A 15,012-nucleotide genomic window follows, 5' to 3' on the forward strand; every position below is an offset into this window, starting at 1 on the left:
ATGAAAAAACACTCAGGAATTCCCCCTCAAGTTGCCCTTCCTAGAATACCGTGCCTTTGTAAGAATTTCGTGACTTGGCAGGCTTCACTGGTTGCCACGGTTATGTCCTGAGTGGAGCCAAGGGCAGAAATTAGTGTTAACTGGACCAAGAGCTCAGCACACTAAGATTTTTACTATGTTTCATAAAAATATCTGTCATCAATTTTAAATACTGGATCGGCTTTCTTTATTGGGGTGATTTGGTGCAGAGTTTAAATAAGAGGCCCCAGCACTCCATAGACAAAGAAATCTCAGTTCTGCACTGTTGAACTATATGACTTTGGGCAAGTTATTTAACCTCCTTATGCCCTCATCAGTAAAATAGTGGTAATGAAATAATAGCCTAAGAGTTATTGCAGGAATTAAATGAAATGAAATGCAAGATACCTGGCACATAGTTGATATCTACCATGTATAAATTTCTGTAAGTTCCTTGTATCAGCTTGTGGCAGGCATCTTTTATTGGGTGTTGACTCTATACCAGGCAGTCTTCTCAACAGTTTATATCATGGGTATTAACATATTTAATTTTTGCAGGATTCTTATGCAATAGCTGTTACTATTATTCAATTTCACAGATGAGGAACTGAGCCACAAAGTAAAACAGTATCATAGCTGGGGGTCAAAACAAGCTTCTTGTGGTGGGGGCACGCCTGGGTGGCTGGGTTGGCTACGCATCCAATTTTGGCTCAGGTCATGATCTCAGGGTTCCCGAGTTCAAACCCTGCATCGGCTTCCCGCACTGACAGTGAGGAACCTGCTTGGGATTCTCTCTCTCCCTCTCTCTCACTGCCCCTCCCCCACTCACACTCTCCCTTTCTCAAAAATAAAACAGAATAAAATAAAAGTATATAGTTGGGAGAAGCATATGTTGCATTCTGTAGTCATGTGTAAATCATTTTACTTTATCCATCCTTTTGAATAAGCTGCAGCACAGCTCCCTTTCAGTTGTGGGAAATCCAGCCTTATGTGTATCTTACCTACACAGGGGCACATTTTTCAAACCTTGTTCCAGAGCCCGTACACATCTTGTTTCTTATTTGTTTTGCTGCCTGTGAATAATTAGTTAAGTGAATGTTATCAAGAAATCTGAATCATCTAAAAAAACAAATTTTGAAAATTCACAAAAAGGTATTTTGGAAAATCTTTATGAAATTAAGAGATGTTATCTGCTGTTCTAGGCGTGGGTAACTTTATCAAAACATTTCGCCCACTTTCAAATTTCCACTTGTTAAAACCTGAGGCCTTATTTGGCTGTCATTTGCAGTACTGTGTTTTTCAGAAAAGTTTCTGGCAGCTAATTTGAAAGACATTTTGTTAAAAAGAAAAAAAAAAAAAGAGGCAAGCTGTATAGCATTCCTGTTGGAAGAGTTTTCTTGACCCTCTGCATTATTATAAAGAAAATTGCCAGTTTATCCAAACATCACCCACCTTTGGTTATCTTCAGAACTTTCCAATTTGTACTTCCTAAGGCAGTGATTTTCAAGCATTATTTTGAAACACCGTAGGGTTTTCTAAGTTTTCTGAAGGGTGGAATGGCAAAGAATTCTGAAAACAAAATTAGTTTTATTTTCAAAAGGCATCATGAGTACCATATATTTTTTGAGGGATTTAGGAGGGTAATTGTAGATGTTAGGTTATTGAACAAATAATGATAGGAAATGGGAACCTGTAAACAGGCAGCCAATTCTGCATCTACATTGGAGTCCTTTAAGATGCACCAAAGCAATGGGAGATTTGCAGAATGTCTTAGTTCAGTTTTAGTCCATGTTTATCCAAAACCCTCAATGAAATTTTTTATAGGAAATTATTATATCTTCCATTTTAGCTTAGTTATTATCATCGACAAAGTGCCTAATCTCTGAGCATCCACATGACACGCCATTTATGAGATGACTAGTTTGCAAATAATTTGCTTCTCTTAAGTGAAGGTTACCGAAAGCAAGAACATTCTGAAGCCTAGAATCTCCTGAATTCAATGAATTTCCCATTTTATGGCCTATATTATTCTTAGACATATTGATTACTTTATTTGGTAATTGGGAATCACTTTTCTGTACTTAAAATCAGACAGTAAGTAGCCTCAGCTTCGAGGCTCTCATCTAGGTACTTGAGCTATACTTTGTCATGTGAAATTTTTTGCAGTTTATCCACTAGAGTAGGAACTCCCAGACAGTGTGGACAGAATCTAGCTAATCTTGAAATATCGCAGAGCACTTCATATCGTGCCTAGCACAAAATAAATGCCCACAAAGGTTTGATGAATGGAACTAAGCCTTTAGATAGTGGGAAATTTTTCTACTGTTGGAGAGGGAGGGGGAATGTCAGTTTGCTGCCTGCTCTTTTTTTTTCCCCTCACTTTATCCAGTTATCTTAATTTTTTATTCTACAAACTTGAATAGGTTTTACATCTACTGACTACTGGGCTTTTTTTTTTTTTTTTCTCCTCAAAGAGTCTTGCTTATTTCTTCTTTATGGCTATTTGCACATTCTAGTTCCTTACCTGTAAGGCAGTTCTTTTTTGCCTTCCTTTCCATCAATTTTTGATCCTTCCGGCTTCAGCCTTTACTCCATCTCAGCATTCCCTCATCACTTATGCATACCTTTTTCATTGCATTTTTCTGCACCTAGATGCTATCGGTATTTATGTATTCTGGTTTCTTCTCCTGACTATTGACCAGTCCTATCCATTAACTTATGAGCTCTTTGAGGGAGAGCACTGCATACCTGTTTTGCACAACTCCTAATGCAATGGTCAGTCTTTCCACATACTTTACATAAATTGGCTATTCCTTTGGTAGTATTATATATATATATTATATATATATATATATATATATATATATAATATGTATATTATATATATACCACTTACATATACCATATAATATATATGCCATGCATATTATATAGTATCTTATTATATATATACATACATATTTATACATATATACATATATGTATATATAGTGCTGAAAGATATGGAGAAATGGAAATCTTTAGTTTGTTTAAACTAAGGAAGCATGCCACCAGTCTGCCATTTGAGTAGAGATGAAATCTTTAGTACTGGTGAAAATTCTTTAAGAACAATCATACCCCGATTTTTAAAAATTTGATATTTGCATACAGATTTTCTGATTAAGTCATGGAACGAATGTATGGCTCATTAAATTGTTATAGGTATACCAGGTGGAGGCCCTGTGTTTCTGTAAACAGAACCTAAGTATCCTTTCCTGTAACATTTTAAAGGCAAGGAATTTAAATTTAAGATGGAATAACTAGGGAGGGAAGGTAGGAGAAACTTTAAAAATTGACCTATTAGTAATCATAGAAACCAAAAATCAAAAACCAAACAAAAACAATTAAGTTCTCCATTCTCCATTTTATCTGGATGTATTTCCTAACTCCTTCTTAAATCATTGTGTTTTTAAAATAAGAAAAAATATTCTTAGGTCCTGAGAAAAGTGATTTGCTTTGAATCCTGAACTGTCTGTAGCATTGCTAGACTACTGGCACATCTCTATGCAGAGTTTTGGGTTCCCTGCCAATCCAGTTTAATATTTGCACTTCCAATGTCCATATAATGGGATTTAACAGGCTTTATTACTTGGTTACTAGCTTGAATTGTGGTAACATTTTTATTTTTTTCCAGTAACAAATTAAATAGGCAAGAAATAATTTCTTCTTCTTTCTTAATTTTAAACCTCCTTTGAGTAAGTTTGTTGAAGCTATGTTGATCACAAAAGAAAATCTTAGACTGAAAGAAAATTAAGGAAATAACTAGGTAAAGCTAGATTTATTTTATTCCTATGTAGTTGACTACATAAATTTTTGTATACCATAAGTAATGATGGAAACTTGAAAATCAGTTTTAGCTACTCTTATGAAAACAATGTGTCCCTCTGGAAGGTCATCAGTTTAAATCCAAAGAGACAACAAATACCATTCTTGGATGTAAATACTGTTGTTCCATGCTTTGAAAGGGCCACAATTAGCAAGGTTGTACAACACAACAGCAAGCTGAAATGTGTTCCATATGTGGTATTTTGAAACCTTTTGTTTTAGTTTCTAATTGGAGAAAGAGAGTCCATTTTATTCCCTTGGGATTTGTCTTCTAAGGTGCACCAGATTGTATTTAGCAAGCAGGGAAATATTCCTCCTTATCTAGCTAGTGCTTGTTTATTCTTCCCTTATAAAAAGCAAAGGACTAGCAATTTTCTTTTACGAACATGGGCTGAAGGCAGATAAATAGCCCTTGCGGGAGAGGAAGGTCAAGTTCAAAGTTTTTCTTTCCTTTGGATTCAGGAATAAGCAAATGGAAAGACTAGCCAAACAACCGAGCAGCAGGCATCTGATGGTTAAGCCCTCCCCCCAGGACTTTTTATGTACATAAGCAGAAGTCACTGGAGCAGCTGCGGCGCATTAGTTCCAATAGTTTAACAGGCTGCTTTGTAGCGCTGACAAAGCCGTGCTAACGCAGTGGCTTCCCTCCATGTTCCCCTGCCCTGCGAGCTCGTCAGTGATCTTTGGCAGGGGATCCGCAGAGGAGGGGTGACGTTTAACAGGCTTCCGCTGAGGAGTGCGCTCGCCTCCTCTACACCCAGCTCCATCTCCACGGAGAGACTGAGGCAGGCGACCGAATGATCTAACAGCAGCTGGATCCAATCTGCTTCCCTGGACATTTCCCCGGACTTGTGAGCGAGGCAGTCACTGGAAAGAGGCCAGGGAACCACGTTGCCCTGGATTGTTGCCAACTGTACAAACTTGACCGGGAAAAATGGCTCAGCAGACGACAAGCCCGGACACCTTAACAGTACCTGAAGTGGATAATCCGCATTGTCCAAACCCCTGGCTGAACGAGGATCTTGTGAAATCCTTGCGCGAAAACCTGTTGCAGCACGAGAAGTCCAAGACAGCAAGGAAATCCGTTTCTCCCAAGGTCTCTCCAGTGATCTCTCCGAGAAATTCCCCCAGGCTTCTGCGGAGGATGCTTCTCAGTAGCAACATCCCCAAACAGCGGCGTTTCACGGTGGCACATACGTGGTAAGGTTTGCACGGATGACCGGAATTGGTGGCGGTTCCCCCTGGGTGATTTTTGCACCTCCCGCCTTTCTCTTCAAGGGGGTGGTGAGGGAGAACTCTCATTGTTCCTCACCTGGGATTTATCAGAAGCGCTCTACCTTACCAACAAATCCCACAGCTGTCCCAGTTAAGGCAGGAATCCTTGAGATTGGGAATCTTTGAGGTGGGTGGTTCTGGAAGTTCAATTCTTATTGCAAGTTCCTACAAGAAAATTGGATTCCAGATGTCAAATAAGAATGCACTTTTACTCCCATACGGATGTGGTGGCGTTTCTTTGATTTCGTAAGCTAATATCCCTGCCAGGTCCTGCAACAAACCTAGGAAAGAAAGGACCAGAAAGGAGAGGAGGAAAATCATAGTTAGCTCTCCTTTCTGCATAATCCCCAGTGGAATATATATATATATATATATATATATATATATATATATATATATACACACACACATATATATACACACACATATATATATACACACACATACATATATATATACACACACACATATATACACACACATATATGTATATGTGTGTATACATATACACACATGTATATATGTACATATATATGTATGTATACACACATATATACATATACATATATATGTGTAGTGTGTGTGTGTGTGTGTGTGTGTAATGGTGTGTCTCCTAAAACCCATCCTTTGCTACTGACTTTAATGTACTTACAATCTCAAATGTGTCTTGCCAAAGGAAAGAAGAAAGGGTTTAGGAATTCTGGGCAGAAAATTGCAGGTTGCTACTTGGTATATATTGTTGTGTTCTTTGAATTTGGATTCTTTGAATGTTTTGTCAGTATTTTCATTTTCTTCATGAATATTGTAATCTTCTTTATAAATGGGTGGGTTTGTTTTATGCATATTTTTCTTCTAGTCTTTTTGATGATTCTTGATATTTTCCTGCTCTTGTAAAACCAAATATTAAAATATACCACTGTGTAAGCTTATTATGGCGTTTTACCCGAGAAGAGGCAATCCTTAGCTATGATTAGAGTAGGGGGTTGTCTGTGATGCACACTTGGCTTATTTTAGATAGTAGTAGGTTCTGTACACTCCCTGAACATTTTGGTAGAATGAATATTAGTTGTGATAAAGAAAATAGCTATAACAAGAAAAATGAACCTGTTAGTTGAGAAACGGAATGATTTTTATACAGTTTTTCCATAGAACACCAAAGAGCATGCCAGGAATGGAAACCCAAATCAAACAAAAACCACAAGCAAGACTTCTAGGAAAGGAACAGTGAGAGGTAGAGAGAATGAAAATCTAAACTAGCAACATGGCCATGCCCCATTAATATCATAGATGGAAGTAGATGATAAAGGAAATACATATCCTGCCCAAAGAAATGTCCAACCTCAGAATTTTGATTTCAAATAGCTAGGTCTCTCACTGGAGAAGTGTTCTTGTTTCCTCTAGGATTTTAACAGATGGCATTTCTAAGTGCAATCAGATACAGTGCTAATAAGAGGGGTAAGAAAAACTATATTTTTTAATCTTGAAAAAGAAATTATGGAAAAATGACTTTTCTCTGAATAAGATGTTGAAAAAAAATTGTCAGAGCTAAGTGGTGAGTGAAGGACATAGCTACGCACTGGGAGATGCTCTGAGACAGAGAAATGGCTTGAGACTAGAGCAGCAAAGCTGCTTGAATTCGTAGAGAGGCCGGAGCAGGGTGCCAGAACAGGAAGGCGGGCTCCCGTTCAGAAAGGGTGAGGCCCAGGATTTTGGTATCCAGTGTCGCTTTTGGTTGAGATACTTTCTTAAAATTATAGCTCCTAAATTGTACCCATTGTTGAATGAGTAAGCCTCAGCTCAGCTTGATTTCCAACTGAGTGAAGCAACCTAGAGTTCATCTGAAGGTTATCTGAGCTCTTTAGACATGTTGAGATGTAAGGAAGGCAGGAAATCTCATGAAAACAGGCTTTCTTCTGAAATTTCTGGCACTTCCTTTTCTGGTGCTGTTTGGGGAAACTCCAAGAGCACAACTTTCTGCCAATATTTCATTTTGGTATATCAGGTCTCAGTCAGAGCATGGAGGCATCAAAAGAGCAATGAAAATGCAAAATAAAAATCATACTGTCACTTCTCAGTAACTCAGGAGGAAACAGTATCTCTTGTGGACTAAAAGCATCCAGTAAGGGAGTTGGAAAGAACACCTCACATCCTCCATGTTGGTTCAGTGATCCCCAAGATTTTCGTAATATCCACAGACATCTTCTAATGAATGTCATCCACCTGTGCTTTCATAAATTGGACTAAGCCCAATGCAGAATTAAAAAAAAATGATTTCAAACTGTTCTGATATATATATATATATATATATATATATGTGTGTGTGTATATATATATATATATATATATATATACATTTTTTGCTACCTAAACTGCTCCTATCGCCACCACACTCTAATCCTCTGCTCCTCCTAAATGAGCTGATCAGCTGCTTAAATACACACATTATGGGTTCACCTAAGAATGTTGGTTACTGTGCCTGTTATTCCCGTCCTTACAATATTTTTAATTTTAATTCCTACTGAACCTGAAGTGTTTAATTTGTATGTGCTGATGGAAAAACTGCATAAGAGCTATTCCTTTGTTTCAAGTAATTTGCACTCTAGTTGAAAAAATAAATCCAATTGGATGGCCTCTGTTTTAGTTAAGGTAATCATGTTCTACAACATATTCTCCAAATCTTAGTGGATTGACACTATAAATGGTTATTTCTGCTCCTGCTTCTGTGGGGAGGGATGTTAACCCTGGGGCATTTCAGGGTCTTGAAATCCTACCACCTTGCAGTTGCACTATTTGTGACACATGATTTGTAAGGTTATCAGTGGAATCGGGGGAAAAGAGCATGGAAGATGGCATGTGTCAGTTTTTATGAGGCAGGCCTAGAAGTGCACATGCCACTTATACTAATGTTCCTTGGTTAGAACTCAGCTCAATGACCACATGTAACTGCAAAGGAGAATGGGAAATCTATCTCAGCTCTGTTTCCAGGAATAAGGTGAAACAGACCGGGTGAACAGCTAGCCTGTCTCAATCACAGAACATTATGGCTTTACCCTTTACCTTTTATACCATAGTCGAATTCATGGAATAATATCTATGATGACCAGTCCTTTAACATCTCTTCACACTTCCTGGATGAGAGTCGTACGGAGAAATTCTGTTTTTTGTCAAGTCTGTTGATTGGGAAGTTCTTGCTAATAAACAGCTGAAAACTCCTTCCCTGTAATTGTCATGCTTGGGTCCAGAATCTGCTTTGAAAATTCCCCAGCTTGACTCTCTCTTCTCTTCCATAATGTAGCCCTTAAGATAAGAGGCTTGGAATGACCTACTAGAGACCTAGGACCTTGTTCAGCTCTTCCTTGTATACCCAGAAATCAGTATTTTCAGTGTTAGCCTGTCTTGTTTTCTTAAACAAATTCTTCTCTTTTCTTAACTAAACATCCTAAGCTATTTCACCTTTTTGCGCTGTATTTACCAGGTTGAGCCTGGTTATTCTTATCCAGAATTCATTTGGATTTTCACAAGTAGCCTCCTGAGTTGACACAATACTTCAGGTGCTGTGTGACTCCTATGGAGAGCACCTAAGCAGAAGCCCGACTACTTGAATTTAAATTCTGACTTCCCATTTACTAGTTGCATGATTTTGAACAAGTTACTTGACATATGCTTCAATTTCCCTATTATCCAATTTTCTGGTAATAGTAATAGTATCTATTTGGTATTGTGGTTTTATTGATTATTTTTTTAATTTAATGTTTATTTTCAAGAGAGAGGGAGACACAAAATTTGAAGCAGGCTCTGTTGTGATTTTATTAAGTACAGTTATGTGTAGATTAGAATGTGTTGTACAGGGATAGATGTTGAGTATCATTACAAGCAAATACTTGCCTTATTAGGCACTATATGTCCATTATTCCAGCCTTGATCTTCCTGGATCTTTAGGATTACATTTAATTTTTAGATGATTATCCTGTCATTTGTTTGTGAATGGATTGGACTAAAGAGAATATATGCAAAGAGACCAAGAATTCAAAAGAATGATAGGTGTGTGTCAATTTCATGACTGTGGAAAAGGAGACTAAATGACTGTTTTCATGACTCTGACTAAAGGGGAGATGAACCATAGGACTTAGTGCCTCTTCTTTGCCTACTCCCGTTACACATGTTTTTCACATCCCTCTGCTCCTCAGAGCTTCCTCCTGTTCCCCCAACTGGAAATGATCTGCTGCTTCTTCACAATCTATGGCACATCTTATTTCCGCTTTTCCTTCAGTGCTTATTCGTAATTACGTCACTAGCTAATATTTATTGAACGGGTTTGTTTTTGTTTTTGTTTTTGTTTTCGTTTTGGTCTGGTGCTGTGTGTTAAACTAGAATGCTTTGTGTATGTGCTTTTTACCACTCTGTTTTATCATTTTTACTTAATATCTAGTACTTTGTAGCCTAGTGATTATAGACAGGACATTCTGCTTTTATCTCAGTAGGGGATTCCCTCTGATGTCAGCAGGAACTCGAAGGTCAGTGTGATCTCTGGTGAAGAAAACATAATTCCTAGTGTAAATTTATTTCAGGAAAAACAAACAGGCAGGTAAATCTTTGTTTTTCAGGTTTTCATTTTAACTTACATTGTGAATGAAGAAAATTGTTCTAGAGTGTGTGTAAGTGAAATTACGAATTAGGATTTCTTTGGTTAAGATAGCATCTAGGTAATATTCAAATTTCTTCTCTTTGTAATTTCTGTGTTTGCATGTGTGTTTTTTATTACAACATCCAAAGGTAGAAGAAGCAGTTAGTAACAACCTTAAACAACAAAATAACTTTTGTAGGTGTATTTGAAAGGCAACTTCCAGGAGACTTTTAGGAAATCTTGAAGATTTTTAGGGAGCTAGATAAGTGCTTTTGGACATATTTTTGGTTTACTATAAATTTCTCTTTACCCAGCACTGGCATTAGATATAAAATTGCGCATGTTCAAAAGTAAATATTTGCTCTCTTGAGTCATAATTTCTTCAGCAACTGTGCTTGTTTTTATGGTTGTTAAGAGACAAATATATTATAAATTTTCTTCAAGTTACAGAAGGGAGAAGAAGCCCTTTATTATCTATAAAGCAGAAATCCAGCCATTTAGAGAGTTTGTAGTACACACGTGTGCGCGCACGCGCGCGCACACACACACACACACACACACACACACACACACACGAGTAGGTTTTCAAAGCCAGTATTTAGTGATTCTATTTGAGAACTCTCTCCCTTGTCCCAGTTCTCCTACATTTGCCGATGCAACTTTAAGGTTGTCTTTTCTCTGTCCCTTGCAGTAAGGATACCCAAGAGACAGGCATTACTGGTGTTCTCCCAGGAGCTAGGAACTCCAGAGGTGGACTGTGGTTGTTGTGTGATACGAGGAGGTGGGAAGGAAGTTTCTGGGGAAATTATCTGGGGATCACAACAGGAAGTACTGCAGGCATGTTGGGTGGGGCCAGTTGGCTGAGTCTTTAGCTGTGTCCCTGGTGTAATTGGCTTTGTGTCTTCAGCGGAAATCTTGGGGGCACTGCAAGTTAAGGGTGTCTGTAGCTTTTAAAAGGTATAATTAGCCTTTCTTAAAAACCCTAAGACTCCAGGAAGACATTCCTCTTAAAGAACTTATCAATTGCCTTGCAGTATTTAAGAAATTAAAAAGATAAAAAGGTGACAAACGGTTGCTGAGGAAAAGTGAAAAAAAAAATTGAAATGACCTGGTGGTTTATTACACATATGTGCTTCCTGTGACCTTTGACATTTATGTTAAAGAAAAGACATGAAGTGTATCAACACCAGCTGAAGCCATTTCTACTAATGGTAAAAATACTTCTAAGAAAAAAAAACATAGTCTTTCTTAGAAACTTGGCAGAAATGTTGAAGGAGAAGAGAAAAAATTAATGTTAGAGTTCATTAAAATTATTTTTAAATCATGGTTTTAATTTTCAAGGTTATTCTTTATATACATATCCTTCTAAATAATAAGTTCCTCCTGTGAGGTTAAATAATTAAATGAGCTTCAGCACTTTTTTTTTCTTAGACAGGAAGCTACCAGAATTATTCTTCAAGTAGCAGTTTCAGGAAGAAGTTTTATTATTACCAGTGTAGCAAAATTATGTCACTGTTTTTTGTTTTTTTTAAGTGGATTTGCTTCTGAAAAAATCATGTTTCTAAAACTATGATCACTTTAGTACAGTTGAAGATGGGTATTTCTAGCTTCTCTGGCCACTTATATTTGACCTTAGTTACTCAACCTTTTCGAATTGTAGACTCTCTATTTATAAGTCATATGGTTATAAAGACATTTGATATTTACAAGTCAAAAATTGACTAATTAAATTTACAAAGTGATAACAAACTATAGTATATTTAAGATAAGGAATTAGAAACAAGTTCCAACTTGGTGGTATAAGTGAGTGAGATAGATGCCACGTGGGTAGAAATAGGGACAGAATTTTTTAATAATTCTGTGACTCATAAAAGGCTGCAGGGCCTTCAGAATGAAATTGTTGGTGGTATTCCCTCTAGGACACAATATGGAAGCCATGATTTTGGGTAGGGAATATGGAAATCTATAGATAATAATAAAATTCTAATTAATTTTTTCTTTTATTGCATCTTCAATTATATACCTTTTTAATATATCAGTGTCTTCTGTACATATGAAATAGAAAAAAACATTTCATCTTCAATTTTAGGACATAAAAGCTCTCTGTTTCATAGAAAGTACTTATGTCAAAATGAGATCTGAGTTGGTATGAGAAGAATCACCTGATTTCATTCTGTAATAAAAACTTTAGGTTCATAACATAGCTTATAATCTGAGATTTATTATAACATAGTCACTAATGACTAGCTGTCACTAATGTGAGCTCCAGCTACATGCCAGGTACTTTATGTATACTAACCTTTCAAAACAAACAAGTATTGAATTGAAGTATCATTAGCTGTATTCTCCATATGCAGATGCTGGGGCCCATAAAAATTGTTATATAACCAAGATCACACAGGTCTGCAGCCATGAAGTGAGTTGAAGTAGAACTTGAGCCAAGGTCTGCCTAACTTTCTATCCTGTGTTCTGTCAGCATTAACCTCCCTTTGGGCTAAGAGTCACATTCACATTTATTACTCTACCCTGAATGTATACTGAAGCTAAAACAATGGATGTTCAGTGTATTTACAGAGTGGTGGTTAATTAACAGAAGGGCAGGAGCAGAATTCTTTCTTGGCGTAGAATCTTAGCTTATTTGTTTACACATGTGGCTTGTATGAGTGTGGACATCTTTTTTGTGTGATAAAAATGTATGTAGGAGAAATACGTGTCTTTGGTAAAGGAGGGCTTCAGATTTAACAAAGACCATTCTAATTCAGAGTAGTTTTTAAAATAAGACTGACATAAAAACAAAACCAATCAGAATAATTTTATTTTCACTGATTCAGAGGCAAAGTCAGGAAAGGCTTGAGTTGTAAAGAGAAAGATCAAGTCAAAAATCTATTACGGTTAAGTTCCAGAAGAGCCAGCTGGAAATGATGGTCTGCAGGCTCAAGTCACTAAGCAACAGAGCAGCAAACTGCTTGGTAACCAGAGCTGGCCTGACTCACAGGCTGGCTGCGAATGACCGGATAGCTGGATAGGAGGACCAAAGCCCATCTTACCTCAAAACAGTCTATTCATCCGCCAGCCTTCATGTCAAATCCCTCTGTTATGGAACAGTCTCTTTGACTTAACAAGATATGTGCTTTTAGAATGGAACTATCTCTGGGACCAGAAAGAAATGCTGTCTTTGCTCTTTAAAATGACTTTTCTGAGATTGTCTTCTTTGGGTCAGGATATCATTTAAAAATTTAAGGTCTAATGAAAGAAAATAAATGAAAACATTGGGATTAGTGGCTTGACTGGGTTTTCATGAGCCAGTGTGTACAGGGCCAAATGGCCTGACTTCATATGGTGATAGCTGCCCTTGAAATCAGAGCACAATGTGTTGCCATTTATTTAGCACTTTAAATCTTATGCTCTCTTTTATTTCATGTGAGTGATTGAACTGTGTAGCTGAATTATTCATTCCTAAGATGTAGCAATCTTGTATCCATTGGAGGTACTAAGTACCACCTGTATAATATGCATTTAATAAATATTTGTTGTTTAATTGAGAAACATCTTCTATTACTGTGGCTCATATGCTGAACAGCTGGGTAGATCCATACTCTTCCAGTCTAAAAGTCCTGGCGATGTAGTGTTTGACTGCCATAGTGGAAAGAAATTTCAGACTCAATGATTAACCATTTGTATGGACTTTGTCACCATGACTGTGTGTGTGTGTGTGTGTGTGTGTGTGTGTGTGTGTGTGTGTGTATTCTGGGTTTGCACACAACTAGACTGGTATAATTGGACTTTAGGATATGTGTATATGAATCAGTTTGTATAGTGTCACAGAGTTGTCAAATATGTGATTTTAATAATATTTAGTGTATACTTTGAAAATAAATTATGCTTGTTGTATTTCTGAAAATAAACTTATTTAAATATATTTATGATTCTTAGGAAATTACTGAATAACTAGCTTTTTAAACTGTGATGACTAATCCTTATCTCTTAGAATTCATAGTGGTTAAATTATACAGCAAGACCTAAGCTTATAAAAGAAATGTCAAGATTTTGAGGAGAGATTTGAAAAAAAAAAAACAACACCCTTTAGAATTCCTTTTTTAGGATGACAATTTGGAGAAACTTGAACTGTCAGAAACTAAGCACCACTTCTCCAAAGCAGATCTTCAGAATAACTAAAATTGAATAATAGAAAATCTTTTTGAACATATTTAGCATAGAAATGTTATTTTAATGTAAATATTTTGTCTCTAGTTCAGTCTATATTTATTTTTACATTGTGGTAATTTCAAACCAACCAATTTCCTTTCCATTACCCTTATGAGATAGCCCTCTGATCAAATTAGCTTTTATTAAAATAAAGTGGTGTCCTCTGTATATTATTATTAATAGGGCGTTTTTTTTTTTATTTTCTTGTGTAGCTGATTTCACATTTATGTTCATAAATGGTGAGAGTGTTTTATTGGTCTGTTGAAATAAGCAACTTTCTGACTAATAAGGATACTTGGATTATCATTTCTTCTTGTTTACCTCCTTTAGGTTTATAGTATTTGTTTTCTTTGCTTTATTCTGTGCGGTGTGATTTTTTTTTTTATGACTCTCTATTGAGTGAGTGCCAAATAGGACAGCATGTGATTTATGGGTTGTAATAACTAAACCATATATGAATTGGAGGCTGATGACGCACAAGGCGGAATGTTATTGCTCTCCTCTGAATGGAACCTGGCTTTCTTTAATAAAGCCTTCTTATTAATAACAATAGCAGTGTCATTAATAGTCTTATTATTACTGTATTGCCTTCCAGGTGAAGGTCCATCTGTGAATCATTTGTACTGTTTTGCATTTAATATTTTTTAGTGGATTTACATTTTTATTCAAGGCCCATGTGTTAAAAAAAAGAAGCTTTATAGTATTACTATAAATTGGAACTGTGTCATTGATTGTATGTAGAAGATGATTGAAACAAATTAAAATTTAGCTGGATTTTATGACCTGCTAAAGGTTCTGAGCCTGAGGTCTGCTCTCTGTGTGTTTAAAATGACAGGTAGCAAGTATTACAGAGATGTAAAAGGCTTTCTCCTTAAGATAGTAAGAATGATTGAAAGGGATTTGGAAAGGAAATAGCCTTCTCATTATTAAGTTCAACACTTAAAAAGTCACTAAACCACATCACCTGTGCCTAAAACTATGTGTGTGCAACACCAGACCTTGTAATATCCTGACCTAGTGGTACC

The 15,012-nt window shown here is 36.6% G+C and overlaps 1 protein-coding gene across 8 annotated transcripts in view; it reads left to right on the forward strand.

Annotated features, from left to right (window-relative positions):
- The window catches only part of PDE4D (phosphodiesterase 4D), a 1,431,601-nt gene that overhangs the window by 708,014 nt on the left and 708,575 nt on the right, over nucleotides 1-15,012 (forward strand). Inside the window, exon 1 of one of the 8 annotated variants that reach the window (XM_040452584.1) lies at nucleotides 4,512-5,082. The exons of the other annotated variants lie outside the window; for them this stretch is intronic. Coding sequence (XP_040308518.1) covers nucleotides 4,817-5,082 — 266 coding nt within the window. The 5' untranslated portion in view covers nucleotides 4,512-4,816. Of the gene's footprint in view, nucleotides 1-4,511; nucleotides 5,083-15,012 lie in introns of those variants that run through there. 8 annotated transcript variants of the gene reach the window in all.

Source organism: Herpailurus yagouaroundi, unplaced genomic scaffold, assembly GCF_014898765.1.
Source record: "Herpailurus yagouaroundi ecotype Mexico unplaced genomic scaffold, PumYag 29, whole genome shotgun sequence".
NCBI classification, from domain to species: domain Eukaryota; kingdom Metazoa; phylum Chordata; class Mammalia; order Carnivora; family Felidae; genus Herpailurus; species Herpailurus yagouaroundi.